Source organism: Anolis sagrei, chromosome 3 (assembly GCF_037176765.1).
Source record: "Anolis sagrei isolate rAnoSag1 chromosome 3, rAnoSag1.mat, whole genome shotgun sequence".
Taxonomy (NCBI): Eukaryota; Metazoa; Chordata; class Lepidosauria; order Squamata; family Dactyloidae; genus Anolis; species Anolis sagrei.
This window is the reverse complement of record NC_090023.1, coordinates 213,211,488-213,231,068: the sequence shown is the minus strand read 5'-3', so window position 1 is coordinate 213,231,068 and position 19,581 is coordinate 213,211,488. Positions and strand designations below refer to the sequence as shown.

The following is a 19,581-nucleotide window of genomic DNA, read 5'->3' as shown; positions in this document are numbered from 1 at the left end:
AAAATATTACAGCCAAATCATTCAGTTCTTTCATTAATGCTAAGATTAAAAGGTGGGGAAAAACACACTTATTATATAATACTAGCTGTGCCCTGCCACGCGTTGCTGTGGCCTATAGTAAAACTTATCAAAGTTGAGGTAGATATCTGGACTATTATGAAAGAGAGGTCCCTACCTATTCCTTCCCCCTTTTCCTCCCCCTTTCTCTCCTTTCTTCCTTCTCTCCCTCCTTCTTTCTTTCTTTCTTTCTTTCTTTCACTACTTGGTTTCATCCTTCTCTCTTTTCTTCATTCCCTCCCCCTTTCTTCCTTTGCCTTTCTTCCCTCCCTGTTTGCTTCCTTCTTTCACTTTTTATTTCCTTTTATTTCACCACCATCATAACAATAACAATAATGCAATGCATTGCCTCTGGGACCTGACACCTCCCATTCCCCCTAAAAGGGTCTCATAGGAACAATAGCATCATAATAATAATAATAGAAATAACAACCTTTACCCGCCACGTGTTGCTGTGGCCAATCTTCCCTCTTTCTCTCCTTCTTTCCCTCCCTCCCTCCCTCCCTCCCTCCCTCCCTCCCTCCCTCCCTCCCTTCCTTCCCATCTTTCCTTCTCCTCTTCTTTCTCTATCTCTTTCCTTCCTTCCCCCTTTTTCTTTCTCTTCTGCTGTCTCTCTTTTCTTTCCTTCCATCTTTTCTTTTCTTTCCTTTTCTTCTTCCTCTAACTTTCCTTCCTTCCCCCTTTTTCTTTACCTCTCTTTCTTTCTTCTTTCTTTCCTTCCTGTCTTTCCTAGATTTTGACAGGGCGGGAAGGGGCGGGGTGGGGTTTGGAGGTGGCGTGAAGTAAAAGGAGGTAAGATTGGGGCAGGGGAGTGATGGAGCGTGGGGTTGCGTGTGTGTGTGCGGCAGCGGGGGGAGTGATGGAGCGTGGGGTTGCGTGTGTGCGGCGGCGGGGGGAGTGGGGTTGCGTGTGTGTGTGCGGCGGCGGGGGGAGTGGGGTTGCATGTGTGTGCGGCGGTGGGGGGAGTGATGGAGCGTGGGGTTGCGTGTGTGTGTGCGGCAGGGGGTGTATGTGTGCGGGAAGCAGCACGGCGGGGCTTGGAGTGGGCATGGTTTCCGCAGAGGGAACGTTGGCCGGAAGGCCATGTGCGCGCGCCAGGGAACTTGCGGCTGGGCGCCAATGCGCATGCTCAGTTGTTTTGCCATTTTGTGAGTGTGTTGTTGTGCTGTTTTTCATTTTGAGTAGATATGTTTGTACCTTGTGGGTTGTGTTATGGGTATGGGAATTTTGGTTAAGTTTCGTTGGGGTTTTTTTGAGTTTTGTTCTTTTGCCGTTTTGTGAGTGTGTTGCTGTGTTGTTTTTCATTTTGAGTAGATATGTTTGTACCTTGTGGGTTGTGTTATGGGCACGGGGATTTTAGTTAAGTTTCGTTGGGGGATTTTTGAGTTTTGTTGTTTTGCCGTTTTGTGAGTGTGTTGTTGTGTTGTTTTTCATTTTGAGTAGATATGTTTGTACCTTGTGGGTTGTGTTATGGGCACGGGGATTTTGGTTAAGTTTCGTTGGGGGATTTTTGAGTTTTGTTGTTTTGCCATTTTGTGAGTGTGTTGTTGTGTTGTTTTTCATTTTGAGTAGATATGTTTGTACCTTGTGGGTTGTGTTATGGGCACGGGGATTTTAGTTAAGTTTCATTGGGGGATTTTTGAGTTTTGCTGTTTTGCCGTTTTGTGAGTGTGTTGTTGTGTTGTTTTTCATTTTGAGTAGGTATGTTTGTACCTTGTGGGTTGTGTTATGGGCACGGGGATTTTGGTTAAGTTTCGTTGGGGGATTTTTGAGTTTTGTTGTTTTGCCGTTTTGTGAGTGTGTTGTTGTGTTGCTTTTCATTTTGAGTAGATATGTTTGTACCTTGTGGGTTGTGTTATGGGCATGGGAATTTTGGTTAAGTTTCGTTGGGGGTTTTTTGAGTTTTGTTTCCTCGTTGGATGCCCCTAACAAATTTATATATATAGATGCGTATGGTGGAATGAAGGCCAATTTTCAGGGGAAGGAAATGTGCACAGAGAAAATATAACGCCCCCAAATCCTCAGAATAAGAATCACCTGTAGCTTCATAAATGTGTCGCCTTTCTGACACAGTAACCAGCATTTCTTGTAATTCTTTGCTGAGCTTCTGGTTTGCCTGGTCTTTCAGATTTATGTGCTTCTCCAGGTCTTTGATAACTTGCGCTCGTTGCTGCACATTTTTCTTGTGAACCTGGTCATTGAAAAACAAGTGAAACATATACATTTGCTTATAAGATGTTAGTTGCCAAGCTGGGAAGGCAAGTTTTGATTTCCTAGGCAGACATGCTTTTATTAAGTAAGCCTGCATAATGTAATATTGTTCCAGAACATCTACAATACAAACTATTATACTTAAAAGAAAGCATTTAAAGATAATATTTAATGGACTACAAGAGCTAAAAAGTATTAAAAGTTAAAAATACTGATCCAGTAAAATGCTTTTCATGTTATATTTTGCTTCCGTATTGGATGAGCACTCAAAGTTAGTTGCAGTGTACATAAACCAGTAGCAATAATGCTACCATTAAACATGTTAGGAATAGGAGCCACTGTGGTGCAATGGATTAGACCCTTGTGCTGGCTGAACTGCTGACCTGAAGATCAATAGTTTGAATCCATGAGACAAGGTCAGCCCCTGTCTGTCAGCCCCATGCGGGGACATGAGAGAAACCTCCCACAGGATGGTAACACATCTGGGTGTCCCAAGGCAACATCCTTGCAGATGGCCAATTCTCTCACACCAGAAGCGACTTGCATTCTCAAGTCGCTTCTGACACACACAAAAAATGATAGAACAATGTTGTATGAAAGAAATAAAAACCCCAAAAGCTATGCCATAAATCTGTTGATGTACCACAAATTTAGCAGGCAAAATTATAGTAAACAAAGAAAAAGGGACCTGGTGGAATATACTTAATTTGGGTTGATTCTTATTTTGACTTGAAAGGCGAGAAATTGATCAAATCTGCCAAAAGCCACAAGAAAAAACAACACAGAGCTATGGATGGTAAGAGAATAGTAAAACTGAGCTTTTACCTTATCTAGAAAATTAAGGGTTCCCTCCATTATTGAGACTTCACGATTCATCCGGCTATCATAGTTTGCTGCTGTCAAGAACTGTGGAATTTAAAAGTAAAGAGAAAAGCATGCTAAGTAAACTAATATTTTTAGATGTGAATGGAATCCCACCATAAGTAACCTGATTTCATATAATAAGTTCTTATATCAAATTATGAGGAAGTTTCCTGATACATTGGCCTATAAAATACTTTTTTTCACATGTGCAGTAATAACCTAAAATTATGCAGCAATAACCTACAAATTATACAACATTGAAATCGTTTATTTTATTTATTTATTTACAGTATTTATATACTGCCTTTCTCACCCCTAGGGGGACTCAAAGCGGTTTACACATAAATAATGGCAAGATTCAATGCCTTACATTGGGTACCGATACAATGCCAATACAAACAATTACAATAGTAAAACCACAATTAAACATAAATCACAATTAAAACAATACATCAACAAGCATTAAAACAACAAAACAGTCTTGTGAGGCGAATCGCCATTCCAGTCAATGCCTCTCTAAAATGCTACATACATCTACTGTTCGAAGGCCTGGTCCCAAAACCATGAACAATCGTTCTGGAGTAAGATGTCATGGGAAAAACATTGTACTGTGTGCAGTATGTAGAATTTAAATTTAACAAAGAAATAGAATTGTTCAATTATTGGTGAATAAAATCAATCTGTGTGGTTTGATGTCCTCAGATAAAATAAGCATTTTGAATAACAACTTACGATTTGGTGATCTTTTGTAAGATTGAATTTTTGAATATCTCGAGCCTTTTGGTTTAGATCTTCAACCTGCATCTGCATTTTTTTATGCTCCCATTCCAGCTGAAATATTCCTTTACGGAAATCTTTACTTTCCACCATGCTAGCAACCTTTCTTTCTCCTTGAGCCTAGAAAGGTAAGTATGAAGTTTAAAGAATAAGTTCATCTCTGAAAAGAGACTAAATTTCTAAAAATTCAAACATACTGACAAAGGAGGGGAAAGCTTTCAGAGGAAAATACGTACTTTGTATAAAATTTATGTCACATAGCTAAAACGTTTGCCCTATTAATATATACAGAATTGGAGCAAAGGAAGACAACTAAAATGTAATTTTGAAAGTGGTCTACAGAAAGATGAGTTCTTTTGAAATAAAAAATAGTTACCCGGATTACACTGTTTAGTTCTTCAATAATGCTCCTGTTGATAAGAATAGCATCTGTGTACTCGGGTATTAAACTGGGAGTTTCTAATTCCACTTGTCCTTGTTTGAAGAGAAACTGGACCATCAAATCTAATTGATATTTCATCTTCTGCTCTCGAAGCCTAGCATCGGAGAAAACAAAAGATGGATTTATTTCAATGGCTCCAGAATGGGAAAAATGAGATATGCTGGGTCCAACTTTGTCCCTCCTCAACTAGAATGGACATAGATAAGGGATCCAGTTCTACTACCCTATTTACATCATTCCCAATTTTGCAAATAGTTTGGAATTCTCAACTGAAGATTGGGGGATCATGCAAGAGAGAGGAGAGAAAGTGAAACTCCCATTGTTTGAGAAAATGTTTACTCTTCTGATGTTGGCTGTAACCCCAAAATCACTTGTGGAGAACTTCACTTTTCAGTTCTGACATTGGAAGATTGGTTAAAAGCCCTCACAGAACAAAATGGACAATATGTCTCATTGCAAAATTGCTAGATACATTACAACAGAAGCAAGTTTCACTTTTTAAAAAGCACTTCACATTACACCTGGTTTGATATTGCAAATGAACTTAAAAGTGGTGCCAGTCATGGATCCTTTTTGTCTCAGGAGATTTATCTTTTCTAACTTAAATAGGCTTTACAATTTTGTATGGTATGGGATAACACATGAAGAAGTGTGTGTGTGTGTGTGTGTGTGTCTTCATGTGTGTCTTCAAATCTGTTCACTTAAAGTAACCCTATGAATGTCATGGGTTTTCTTAAGGATTAGTCAGAGATAGTTTTGCAAGTTTCTTCCTCTGAAAACAGTCTCTCATCCAAGTACTAACAAGAGCTGACTTTGCTTAGCCTCTAAAATCAGACAGAATATGATACATTTAGGCCAAATAAAGCCACGGAGAAACACATACTTTTTTAAAAAAATCCCTCTAGTTGTTTGAAACTAATACAAATTAGAAGGATGACTGGAAATTGTCAATTGTGACCTTAAACCCATTATCTAAAAAACAATTGCCTTTTAGATTTTCAATGACTGTTGTAAAACTTAAACTTGTGAATGCTGTAATATGACTAAAACAAAGAACTTGGTTAGCTGATCTTTGTTCCCATTCTGGCGAGGGGAAAGAATGGTATGCATAAAGTTAGCAATAGTAATACTTACAGATTGAGTTCACCAAAAACATGGTCAATCTCTTTCCGTATATTCTCATCATCTTCAATTTGTTTCTGAAGGAACGTTTGCATCTCTGCTAGTGTCAGTGCTTTTTGCTTTATCTAAGTAAAGAGAACAGTTCATTTTGCCAATGTTACAGATCATTTTCCCAAGGATAAATATACATGAAGTTTGTTTAGTATGTTATCTTCTATTTTAAAATACCTTAACAATGTTTTCAGGCATTGCATCTATTTCACACTGCAAAATGTCAAATAATGTTACATTTTGACTTTATAATCATCTAGTGACAGAACTTATTCAAATATTTTAACCGAATGATAGTAACTAGTGATGACCTTACCATACCAGAAATGTATTAAAATAGCAACTGTTTGATTTAGATAAACAAAATAAATGGTTTACTATTCCTACAAGTTCTGTCCTGGACTGAATCTTTGTAAAATCTTCAGGTCTCAGTATAACACAGTTAAAATATGATTTCTTTTACAAAAGATTGCTGGAAATAATTGTACATACCGCCTGCTCACTTTCTACTTTGGCTCGTCTAACTCCACAGAATCGGTCCCAGGCGATAAGGTCCACATTTTCAGGTCTGTTTTCAAGTTCATCCATTTCATCAATAGCTCTCATTAAATGGGCACGAGCATCTTGGAAAGCTTTGGCAGAGCCTGGCCGATCACCATATGGGTTAGCAGCATCTATGTGAACCTTTACTTTATAAGCCCTTTCATAATAGACCATGAGAAACAAACAAGGATTATTTTTTTCTAATCATTGTGTCTCTGTGTTGTGTTTGCATTATAACATGGCTATGCATCACCTGTCACTACACATTTCTGTTATATTGTGTGACTCTTGTACCTGCTAACCTTTTTCTAACCCCATGCATAGATAAGCAGGAAGATCCACGTTCCTCATATTTTTAACCCTTTGCTTGTTTTGTAGATCAGTCCTAATCTTTGTTCTGTAAACCCTTAGGGTCATGGCCACGTTTGTTCTTCAGAAGACACAGTAAATCAGCATCTCCACATAACAATACAGACAATTGTCATGGTCAACTAATCCAAAGAAAGGAATCATGCAACCTTTGGTATACTGCTGTATTGTTGCTGTCTTTTATTGTTGTATGGGTCTCGGCCTATTGTAAGCCGCACCGAGTCCTTTGGGAGATGGTAGCGGGGTATAAATAAAGGTTTATTATTATTATTATTTGGTATACATTCCCACTATTAGATGAAACTGTTTCCAAAAATGGTCAACAATAATTGTTCCAGACCACCAACATGCCATGTTACATATTGCCAACGAGCAAGCCATCATTCTCACTCTCTCTCTGGTTGAGGTTTGGTTTCTTCATTACACCTGGCTGTTTTTTTTTTCACTGTGTTCATAGCTACGGATGAATCGTTCTTCAGTCTAGGTAGCATCCATTTAACCATCCTGCTGCTTTCCATCTATGCTTAAAGTAACCAAAGTGCTAGTTTTTCCAGTTTTGCATGTAGATGATTGGCCATGCTTTTATTTTAAATACAATTCATTTATTTTAATTACATCGCAGTTTTTCCACAACATAGAACCCAAAGCAACTCGAAGGTTTGCTTAAAACAAAATAGGTAGACCAATATTTGTTGGAAAAACCTACTCAATGAAGCATTCTCCACACCAACTACTTCCACTTGCTACCAGAGCAATAGGGTATTATGCAGTTGGGTTCTCTACACATCTTTACCTTCTACATACTGGCTCAAGAACATTCCCCATTTGTTCAAACACACAGTGGTGATGCATGGGGATCAATGTATCCATGTAAGTAAGCAGTGATACTATGTGACCAGAGAAACTTCAAGGTGTGTCTGCAATAACATAAAAAACCTCTCACTTTCTCTCTCGCTCTCTCATTCCTCATGATGGCCAGTATCAGTTCTGCTGAGCTAGACCTTTACTTGAAACTCATCTTTAGGTAGCCATGGCCTAATCAACTTGGGGAACACTGGTAGTCCACTGGTAGTCCAGGTTGGGAACCACTGGTCTGATTTATTCCAGTAAATTCAGTCTCAAAAAGGCACAATAAATTCCCAGCTTTTACTTGCAAAGTCTGCTACAGAAGACCGTCTTAACTGAACTACTCTTCACCTTGCCTGGAAAAGGGAAATATAACCCTAATCCAACAATTCTTTTCAAATTAAACAGCAATTCAATTAAAATAATTGGAAATATATTTAGAAACAGCACATCCATGGAAATCCTGATGAATTCAGTGAAAGTGTGATGCTGTTGGTGTCTAGTCTGGAGAGCAGGTCAATCCAGATCATACCCAATATCACTGTCTAGGCTGCCCCGAACTAATGAAATAGTCCAGATTTCCTAGCAAAGTATTTGACTTTGTTAAAGCAAGGTAAAATTGGTTTTTAAAAAAAAACCCTTGTAAACCTCATCAGATGCTGTTGCATGTCATAAAGACAGACAATGGTCCATTCAACATGAGCTTAATGTTTTTGTCTCATGTAGACAAGCCCTTAGTCTGGATCTACCCTTGTCTATTTATAAGTTGCTCATCTACAACAATTGTTGTAGTACTACGATTATCCTGATTTACTTGTTGCTTTTAATAACGTAAAACCTTCAAAGAAAAGGACTATACTGAATGAGGTAATGCAAAAACTTTCAGGAAACCATTAGGAACAACAAAAGAAGCCTTACCTTGGCCGACGTTTGTAAAGTTTGAATAGTTGATCAATCTGATGGGTATGAAGATCTGAAAATTCCTTTCTAAAGCCACGTTCCATAAGCTAGGAAAGTATGATTTTGTCATTCAGGATTGAGCCTAAGTGCTAGTATGCATTACTTCTCTCATGCATCAAATTAAAGTGTGAGCAATCAATCTATATCACTTTTTCACCATAGTTGAATTCAAATTCCATTTCAGGAAGTTCATTTTATAGTGTGATGTAAAAATTTATTGTCAGACTCCAGGTTTGCCATCAGGACTATCTGCAGTACAGCCTAGGTCATGGCAAACCAGTAACCTCTGTCTTGCTAGCTCAACATTTAATTCTATAGATCAATTTAAAAACACACAATGTTTGCTGTGTAGTTTAGAAATCTTAGTTCAACAGGGCTCTTAAATTTCATTTTGAAAAGAATATTATATTTTTTCTTAAATACACAAGCAGGGACATTTTCTTAATTTGTAAAGTGGTACTATATGATAGCATATAAATCTTAGAGTCCTATAGGCAAAATTAATCAAAAGACTATGTGATTCATAGTCCTGTATACTACAGACATTTAACTTACTTACGAGTATGGAATTGGAATCTAATAGTGAGGCATTACTATTGTTTCAAAGTTACTCTTATAAACATCCATATGAGTGACCCACAATGCAGGGTTCATCCTCCATTGCATTAATGTAGAATTAATGCAGTGTGAGACCACTAATAACAATGGCTCCATGCTATAGAATCCTGGGATATGTCATTTGGTGAGAAACCAGCACTCTTTGGCAGAGAAGATTAAAGACCTTGTCAAACAACAACTCCCAGGATTCCATGGCATTGAGGCATGGCAGATAAAGTGGTCGCAATATGCATTAATTCTATGGTGTAGACCAGGCATCCTCAAACTGTGGCCCTCCAGCTGTTTGGGCCTTTAACTCCCAGAATTCTTGACAATTAAACAAGCTTGTTAGGGGTTCTGGGAGTTGGAGGCCCAAACAGCTGGAGGGCTGAAGATTGAGGATGCCTGGTGTAGATACATCCTTATAGTGCTATGATTCTACTTCATCTGCCTTGCTTGTACCTTATGGATTCCAGTGATTTGTAATTTAGTGAGGCACTGGAGCTCTTACGGATCCTTCCAGACAGGCACTTTATTGCAGGGTCTGATCCCAGTTTTTCTGCTTTAAACTGCATTATATGAGTCTACACTGCCAGATAATCTGGGATAAACAGAAAACCTGGGATCAGATCCTGGAATACAAGGCCTGTCTGGAAGGGTCCTCAGTTTACATATGTGTGTGCCTTTACGTCCTGTAACCACATATGGTGACCACATGAATTTCACAGGATTTTCTTAGGCAAGGAATAATGAGAGGTGGTTTTGTCAGCTCCTTCCTATAAACTATAGCACCTGGCATTTGTAGGTCATTTCCCATCCAATATTAATCAGGGTGACCATACTTATTTTCCAAGACCAAAAAAGATCTGGCACCTTCAGGTACCAAGGACCCATTAGAAATACTTCTCCCTAAAGTGCAAATGCCAAAGCCCTAAAGGATGTTGCCATGGCTATTATTTATTTATTTAAAACATTTATATTCCGCCCTTCTCACCCCGAAGGGGACTCAGGGCGGAGCACAGCATATATACGGAAAACATTCAATGCCGGGACAAGAATTCATTATATGCATTCATAAACATTAAAAACATTTACCTCAATATTAAAATACACTGTTTAAAACTGTCTTGGTCATCAATGCTGTGTGCTATGATAAGACCTTTAATTAAGTTGAAGATATAAAACAAGTCCAATTAAACTCAAATGGGCTACAAAACAAAATGATACAATTTTATCCTTTGGTTCTTACTCTATCTTCAGCAATTAATATGTCATAGGCCTCTCTGAAAGCTTCTACTTCTGCTTTGGCTGCCTTGACTGCTTCATTAGATATGAGCTGTAGAAAAAAGTGAAATTATAATAATATAATAACATTATTTTTATACCCTGCCTCCATCTCCCTGAAGGGACTTGGGATGGTTTATACATGGGACAAAATGTCCACAACATCAAAAGCAAAACAATCAATTAAAACAAAAAATGCGATTAAAATAAAACATAGCAAAGAGTAACAATCAGATAAAAACACAATTAAGTAAAACATAAGGGTATAAAACAACAGCATTAAGCCTCGTGTCTTAATTAAAATTCATGTAGTGCTTTTGAAACATAAGCAAAATGTGTCCTTATCCCATAAACACACTTGGGGGAAATAACTAATTGATATGCAGTATAATGTATTGTCGAAGGCTTTCATGGCTGGAATCACTAGATTCTTGTGGGTTTTTTCGGGCTATAGGGCCATGTTCTAGAGGCATTTCTCCTGACGTCAGGAGAAATGCCTCTAGAACATGGCCCTATAGCCCGAAAAAACCCACAAGAACCTAGATATGCAGTATACATTGTTTCCATAGAACTCAATGATGATAACATTATGGGAGATTTTAGGAAGCAGCTAATTATAAGGGGCTGCGCAATTCTTTAATCTCTCAAGTGTCTTGAGGATTCTATATTAATTTTATCAAATCACAGAACTTACCTTTGCTTTTCTCTTTTTATCAAGGTAATTATAGAGCCCAGATTCTCTAGTGCTCAACTCTTCGTCCAAAAGCAGCGAATAGAGAAGATTTGTAATTTTTAGTTCTTCCTAGGAAAAGGTTTGTACAAGAGACAGTGAGTCTGCTGTTTACAGGGAAGGAAGACTGCCGAATTTATATGTATATGTTGAGGTTCACCTGATATATAACCATTTCACAGTTAACTTTTTTGTCAAAGAGTCTATTCACAATTTCATCAAATGTCTGTGTTGTTTCCTGAATAGAGCCTTGAAGTTTCCTCAATTCTGTTTCCAGAATCTAAGAAAGAAAAGATATGAAGTTTTTATCTTGGATGGGATTAAGCGAGTATAGATCAGAAGTAAGAATGTGGGGTACAAGAACCTTCATTTATATCTGATTGGATGGTACATTCACTGTATCAAAAGGAGCCATGTATAAACCAAACACTGATAGATACAAAATCTGAAATGTCCTTGTTCTGTCAAATTGGAGAGGAAATTAGGGGGGGACAACAACAATGACAAAACTTTATTTATATACCACTCTATCTCCCCGAAGGGACTCAGAGCAGTTTCCAAGTAACATCATCAATACATACAAAGAAAACAGCATAAACATAAAATTAACAAGACACTACAAGCATAAAAAATCACAATAGCACATTTATATATTTAAAATAATCCTGCCTGTTCAAGGCAATTTAAAAGGCCGGGCCGGGGCTAGTGCAGGGGAAATAGGTAGAGTCTATGGCTGTTCATTTCTGGGGCCTAATAGGAGGAAGTAACCTGGGTAATTGGTAGAAAAAGATTCGGCCATATTCAACAGTATCTGAGGCTGAGCTAAAGCTAGTCGTCTTCAAAGGCTTGTTTAAGCCACCAAGTCTTCAGGCTCTCACGAAAGGAGGGGAGGGATGGAGCCTGCCTTATTTCTCTAGGAAGGATGTTCCAGAGGTGGGGAACCACCACCGAGAAGGCCCTCGCTCTTGTCCCCACCAACTGTGCTTGTGACGGTGGTGGGAGCGAAAGGAGGGCCTCCCTGGAAGATCTTAAAGTTCGCGCCAGTTCATAGAGGGAGATGCGATCGCAAAGATAGATGGGGCCTGAACCATAAAAGAACTGAAATGGTGGCCATATTTTTCTAACTTTTGATACACCCTCAATGCCTCAAAACTTAATTTAATGGCATTCCAATATCACTCGATGTTTGTGATTACCCCATCATTAATCTCTATCTGTTTACCCAGCAGAACAAAGTCTACAAGAAAGGAAAAGATACAGCTAGTGAAGCTTCCGGTGGTGCAATGGGTTAAACCTTTGTGCCGGCAGGACTGCTGACTGAAAGGTCAGTGGTTTGAATCTGGAGAGTAGAGTGAGCTCCCATTTGTCAGCTCCAGCTTCTCATGCGGGGACATGAGAGAAGCTTCCCACAGAATGGTAAAACATCCGGGCATCCCCTGGGCAACGTCTCAGCAGACGGCCAATTCTCTCACACCAGAAGCGACTTGCAGTTTCTCAAGTCGCTCCTGATACGGAAAAAAATTAGTGCTAGTAGCCTTGTGGCTTGATCTGCCTATCTTATTATGCCTGGATCAATTAACTGTATCTGGGAGCAGGGAGGAATAAATAATAAATAAAATAAAATAAAATAAATAAACACTTTATTTGTATTCTGTCCTATCTTTCGAAAAGGATTCAGGGCAGATTCCAACATACAGAAAGGTAAACAAACATGGAATTGAAAAATTAGGCAATAAAGTGATGTAAAGCACAAAGATGGAAAAGAAAAAAGATACTGTTAGAGAAAGACAGCTAGACAATAGATTACATCTCCAACCAGCTGAGGAAGCATATCAACATCCCTGCAAGTTCATCTTATGGATGGGTTTAGTGCAAAAAATGATAGGCAAATACTTTGAAAACCTAAAAAAACCCTATAAGCCTTATTGTTTATATTTATTAAACATATATAAAACGTATTTCTTTAAAAATGTACCAAGCTTCAGAGGACCAAAATCCTGGTAATCTTTCGTCCTCTCTTAATTTCAATTTACCTTTCGATGTTTCTCTCTTTCCTCATTTAATTCCTTAACTTTCTTCTCATATTCTTTATATATTTTTTTCTCATCTTCATTCCAGAGTGCTTCGTCTTTAGATATAAAGGCAGGTGCTGGAATTTCCTGAATATATCAGAGTTAAAAGTACCACAATATGTTTATTAGCACTAGAATACTTTACGGATTTTAACTTTTCTGGTGCCATTCCGTGGTATTACCAGAAGTATCCATGAGTTTTGCAATTTCCTCTTTCAAACATGGAGGTGATTGAAAACTGCCTTTTTCCATTTTAAAGTATCCATTTAAAGTACCTAGCATCTAAACTAGGTAACAATTGTTTGGCTCAATTAGGGTTTGAAAATAAATAACCTTGGTTTGATTCTTTGTCTAGTAAATTGTAGTTTAAGCGAACCACACTCAAACTTTAATACATAAGAAACTGTAGATGGCTTAAAATCAAATGTGGATTTTTCACATCTTCACAAATGAAAAATGAAAGTGAAATTGCTGGAGCACATTTTTACACAGAGAAACAATGGTTTCCTCTTTGGTCAACTTTCAGATCTTCTGGGGAGGCCTTGCTCTCTATCCCGCCTGCTTCACAGGTGCGGCTGGCGGGGACGAGAGACAGGGCCTTTTCTGTGGTGGCCCCTCGGCTCTGGAACGCCCTTCCCATGGAGGTAAGATCAGCCTCCTCGCTGATGGTATTCCGAAGAAGACTAAAAACTTGGATGTTCAAGCAGGCATTTGGCAAATTCGGTGCAATGAATGTGTTGATTACGGATTGGTAATATGGATGATGCAATTAAACCACGATTTTAGTGAGGAGATGTATTGGATTGTGATTTCGTGTAATATTGTGTATTATGTTTTTTATGGTTTTAATTGTATACTGTGCACTGTATACTTTGTTGTAAACCGCGTTGAGTCGCCAATTAGGCTGAGAAACAGCGGTATACAAGGACAGTAAATAAATAAATAAATAAATAAATAAATTTTGACTGTTCAAATCTACACTATATCATATGAAAAAGCTTTTAGTTCACATATTTTCAACCCTTACACAATACAATTCATTTACTCCAACAGTAAATAAATTGACTATCAAGCAAAAGTGGGTGCTAGAAAGCTGACTGACACAACCTGGGGGTCACAACCAGACACAATAAAATCTAACCTTTGCTATTCTGCTGTTGAATACGCATGTCCAGTGTGAAATACATCTCACCATGCTAAAACAGTGGATGTGGCTCTTAATGAGACATGCCGCATTGTCACAGGCTGTCTACGCCCAACACCACTGAAGAAATTATACTGTTTAGCCACACACACTGGCAACAAAGATCCGCCTAGTCAAAGCCATGGTATTCCCTGTAGTAACCTACGGATGTGAGAGCTGGACCTTAGGGAAGGCTGAGCGAAGGAAGATGGATGTTTTTGAACTGTGGTGTTGGAGGAAAGTTCTGAGAGTGCCTTGTACTGCGAGAAGATCCAACCAGTCCATCCTCCAGGAAATAAAGCCCGACTGCTCATTGGAGGGAAGGATACTAGAGACAAAGTTGAAGTACTTTGGCCACATCATGAGGAGACAGCAAAGCCTAGAGAAGACAATTACGCTGGGGAAAGTTGAAGGCAAAAGGAAGAGGGGCCGACCAAGGGCAAGATGGATGGATGGCATCCTTGAAGTGACTGGACTGACTTTGAAGGAGCTGGGGGTGGTGACGGCCGACAGGGAGCTCTGGCGTGGGCTGGTCCATGAGGTCACGAAGAGTCGGAAACGACTGAACGAGTGAACAACAACAACAAGCCAGTATTACACCACCTGATATCCTCTGGGAAGTAGCAGCCAGCAATGAAAGGGCCAAAACATTGACATCTCTGGCCCATCCTCTGTTCAGATAACAGCCAGAATGTCAATGACTTAAATCAAGAAACAGCTTTCTAAGATCTACAGAGATACTTGCAGGAACACATCAGCAAAGAAGAGTTCAAAAGTGGCAGGTTAAACCCGAAACCTCAATCAGTGGCTGACACCAGATAAGAAACTTCCTCCTGGGTGCACAAAAGTCTGGGCAACTTGGAAGGCACTGAAAATACTGTGCTCTGGTACCATGAGATGCAGAGCCAATCTTAAGAAATGGGGCTATAAGGTGGAGTCCGTGAGATGCAAGGGCGGAGAAGAGCAAACCACTCACTACAATGCAGTCTGAGCCCTGCCACATGCACAATGGAGGACCTTCTTGCAGCAACACCAGAGGCACTCCAAGTGGCCAGCGTCTGGTCAAAGAAAATCTAGCTTAATGCCGAGTTTTTAACTTTGTTTGTGGCTTTTTTATACTTTATAACTGTATTCTCAATTTGTTTCTGACATGATAAATAAATAAATAAATAAATACTCCAGCAGTGGGCAATAAACTAATATTAAACCAATGTTGCTTTTTTCCATATCTAACAGGGAAGGTTTTTAAAATAGGTTTTTAAGATATCATGTCTGCGGTTTTAAAGTGGGAAGAAAGAGAGAGCGAAGCACATGAGACCAATGCTTATTTTTGGTTTTGTACAGTATAATTTGGAATGTTTCAGCCAAAAGGCATGAGGTCAATCAAATACATTTATAATTAATCCACTCGCAGATGAATTATTTATACAGGATCACTTTTTGACAAATGGGAATGAACATTTGCTGCAATTGGAATCACTTTAAAATATATTCTAATAATTGTACACATTTACAGTTAAATGTCCTAATTAGAGACCCTTAAGCAGGAAAAAAGAAAAACATTTTTAATGTATCACTATATGTAAGGCAAATGTCATAAAGCCAAACCATGAGTTCATTCTTCCTTGATAAATCACGACACAGCTCTCATTTTAATTGTGATTCCATAAAAACATGACTCACCATCTTCAAAATATCTTCTTTTTTTATTTCAAGGACTCCATTCATCATGTCCATAAGGGCACGCTCCCGGGCATTGTCCCTCTGAAATGAATGGTAAAATTAATGGAGCAATGGAACATGGGCTCAAGAGAAAAAATGTAGAGAATGTAGCAAGATATCTTTCAGTAACCTGAGCAGCAAGACGTCTTTTATGCTCAACCTTAGTCATGATTTTTTCTTTTGCTTTCTGCACTGGGGTCAAATACTTTTCTGCTTTGATCTGTGAAGACAAAAGATTCAGATTTTCTGTGAATAAATTTGATGCTTTGCCATCTTCCCCCCTCTTCAAATCTACTCCAAGCTCTGGTCATTTTTCTGGCATTATTGCTGGATATCAGCGCTGGGTTGCCTTAGGACCAGTAGATTCTGAGGATTCTACAACCAAAAGTACATATTCAAGGTCACACACTAAAAAGGTAAGTCATGTATCCCTTCCGAACACAATGATATAATTTCTTATGTGTATAATGAGTGTCCATGAATAATGTGCATGGAATTATGGACATTTAAGAGAATGATGCATGCATACATTCATTATTTTCTATTCTTGGAGACACAACTGCCAATGGCTACACACTGTCATTTCCAAATATAGTTTATCTCTTTGTAGCACAGAATGAATATGTGGCTAGTCCCATTACTTTCATGTTTCATAACTCTTGTAGAGAACGTGTGTGTGTGTGTGTGTGTGTATATATATATATATATATATATATATATATATATATATATCAGCAGTTGGATCTAAACTAGGACTCGCTACATTCAGAGGTCTCTATTTTGATAATATGCTACATCTAGACCTGAATGCTACTACTTCTCCCAACTAGAATAGGTCAATTGAAGCAACAGTTGTGTGTTAACACATAAATCCTAGTGACTGATTGGTACTCTAATTGGGACTACCAAAAGGGCTTATGTACATAAGATGACCAGTAATTCTTTGATTTCTCTCCATAAAAAATGTCTGACTGAATGCAAGGAAGTTAGATGATATAACCTTACTGTGACTAATGTACTGAATGGAAGCAGCAGGAATAAGTGAATCACTACCATCTCTAAATGGTTACCATATGAGACAGAGCATAGAAATGTTGAGAGACAATAGGGAATGATTTTTAAAACTAGATCCTACTTTTAAACATCTCTTAAGTTAGCAACTACTGGGATCAGGATAAATGAGTTTGATGGGTAATTTCTAAAAGGAAAAAAAAGCATTGAAAATGTAAATCAGTAACAACAGCATCAATTTAGCAGGTCAGAAGCTTCTTGAGCTTAGCAGTAGAGCTAGTGACGGAGGAGCCTCAAAACCCGTCTGCTCTCGGCACCATTTTAGCTCCTTCCCTCTCTGTTTATCCCAGATATATTTCTCTCTGTTTACTGTAGCATACATAATTTATTTCATTATTTATTTATTGTATTAATTTATATCTTGTCTTCCTCTCAACATGGGAACTAAGGCAACATACAATAATACAATATGTTATTTATTATGACAGTGCTTAATAAATTGTGCTACAAGATTTATAGGAGGTTATTATTTTAGCCATAGTTGGTGAGTTAACAGAGAGTGGGACATTTTAGACTATTAAAAGCAACAAGATAGGAAGGAATAAACAACACGTTATTAAAAGAATCAATTTAACACAGGTACCCTGATATAGTAAGGCATGAACAAAAGCATGTGTCCCTCATAGGTAAAATCAATGCCATAGCAAACATTACAACATATGAATATTTATCTTCCAAATGATGCAGATCTTCAGTTTACATTTCCATTCTTAGCATGTAAGGTGAGAAAAATCTGTTTTTTGGATACCAAACCTCTGAATCCAGAACTGACATTGCTCGATCGGGTTGCTCATTATCTGAAAGAGTTGGCACCCATATCTCCTCATGAATATCCAGCTGGTTCAAGATCTCAGAGATCCTCATGTTTCTCTCCTTCACACGAGCAATTTCCAATTCTTTCATTCGGATGACTGAGTTAAAGTCTGAATTAAAGGCACTCTTCACATTGTAAATAATGTCCTTAAATAGTAAAAAGGAGAACAAAAAACTGCAAATGGCATATGTTAAAATCCCAGACACTACAACAAATCTCAAAGTATGGGCACGACTTTCACCCTGGGTGGACAATGTCAGAGAAGGAAGCAGACCTTCTCTGACATATAAATCATTTTTCTAGGCAACAACTCAGAACTGCTGCAAAATTGCAGCGCTTCCCCACTTCGAGGCTCCCATATATCTTGAAAGCACCCTAGTACCCAAAACCTGGCCACAAACTTCCTTGAAAAAATGAGTAATGTCTAGTTTTAATTTGAAAATGTTTTTTTGTTTTGTTTTGTTTTCTGCTTCTGTGATGTGAGGAAACAGCTGTTGCATTTTGCAGGGGATTGGAGTCATTTGGGGGTGGGTGGGAATGGAAAACCATTCAGGAAATGTGAAAAGAAATGGAGGAAGCCTGGGAGCTTTGGGATTTTCAGGGTTTGCACTTTGCCCACCTCTTCTCTAAGGGTTCTCCTTTGTTTTTATTGTTCTTGTTACTAATCATTAGTGAGAAGTAGTGTTTCATGCAGAAATGCTGAGCTTTAGAGTTGCACTATAAACATAAAGACAAGAAGGTTCAAGGCTGCACTTGATCTACCCCCGATTTAGAAATTACGAAGTTGGGAAACAACCTTTTACCAAAGTTTGACACTTTATATAGTATCATTCCTGTATCCACTGGGGAGATGTTCCTGGACTTTGCATGGATACACAAAACAATGCACAATAGCCAACCCTACTGAAATTAATAATGATGATGATGATGATGATGATAATAATAATAATACTCTATTTATACCCCACCACCATCTCCCCTGCTAATCTGCTCTGGCCAGAGGGAAGACAGAAGGGAGCAGAAGACACTGCCATCTCGTCTTCTGCCTATATCATCACTTCAGAGGCCCCTCCCCCTTCTGGCACCAACGACTGCTCTGGCCAGAGAGAAGACAGAGGGGAGCAGAAGACACTGCCATCTTGTCTTTACTAATAATATAATATAGTATATTGTATATACGTATAATATTTATAATATTATAATGTAATATAATATAATACTAGTAATAATAATTCAATATTATAATTATAAATATATATTTAATTACATGTAATATTACTAATAATATTACAATATAATGGTATAGTGCAATATAGTAATATATACTGATATTGTACTTTGCTAATAATATAATATATTGTATGAAAATATATATTGTAAGCCGCTCTGAGTCCCCCTACGGGGTGAGAAAGGCGGCATATAAGTGCCGTAAATAAATAAATAAATAAATAAATCTCCCCAAGGGACTCAGAGTGGCTTGCATGAGGCCTCTCCAGATGATCGAAGACTTAATCTAGTGATACTATAAAGCAGGCCTGAACAACTTATGGCCCGTAGGCTGGATGCAGCCCACAAAGGCCTTCCCTGTGGCTCACTAACAAGATGACATATTTTGCAGACCTGGATACTGGTCCCACTAATATGATGGTTGTACTGTACTTGCTATGATGCCCACAGGAAAAAAGAGTTGAGGCCTCACCTGTTCCATAATTTACTGCATCACACCCTCTCACTACAAGCATTTTTCTTCTAGTTAAGGACTCCTTTCATACTACTCCTCTTCTCTGGAATCATTAATTTCATTTAATTGCTTTACAGAACACACACATGATATGCTATCCACAGTGGCCCATGCCTTAGTTACAT

The 19,581-nt window shown here is 38.3% G+C and overlaps 1 protein-coding gene across 1 annotated transcript in view; it reads right to left on the bottom strand.

Moving 5' to 3' along the window:
- The window catches only part of CFAP43 (cilia and flagella associated protein 43), a 57,116-nt gene that overhangs the window by 805 nt on the left and 36,730 nt on the right, over positions 1-19,581 (bottom strand). Inside the window, exons 25-38 of the mRNA XM_060768347.2 lie at positions 17,655-17,861; positions 15,961-16,050; positions 15,792-15,872; positions 12,887-13,012; positions 11,014-11,133; positions 10,818-10,925; positions 10,089-10,175; positions 8,201-8,289; positions 6,017-6,224; positions 5,486-5,598; positions 4,286-4,445; positions 3,865-4,029; positions 3,094-3,174; positions 2,095-2,248 (exon numbers count right to left, since the gene is read on the bottom strand). Coding sequence (XP_060624330.2) covers positions 2,095-2,248; positions 3,094-3,174; positions 3,865-4,029; positions 4,286-4,445; positions 5,486-5,598; positions 6,017-6,224; positions 8,201-8,289; positions 10,089-10,175; positions 10,818-10,925; positions 11,014-11,133; positions 12,887-13,012; positions 15,792-15,872; positions 15,961-16,050; positions 17,655-17,861 — 1,789 coding nt within the window. The remainder of the gene's footprint in view (positions 1-2,094; positions 2,249-3,093; positions 3,175-3,864; positions 4,030-4,285; positions 4,446-5,485; positions 5,599-6,016; positions 6,225-8,200; positions 8,290-10,088; positions 10,176-10,817; positions 10,926-11,013; positions 11,134-12,886; positions 13,013-15,791; positions 15,873-15,960; positions 16,051-17,654; positions 17,862-19,581) is intronic.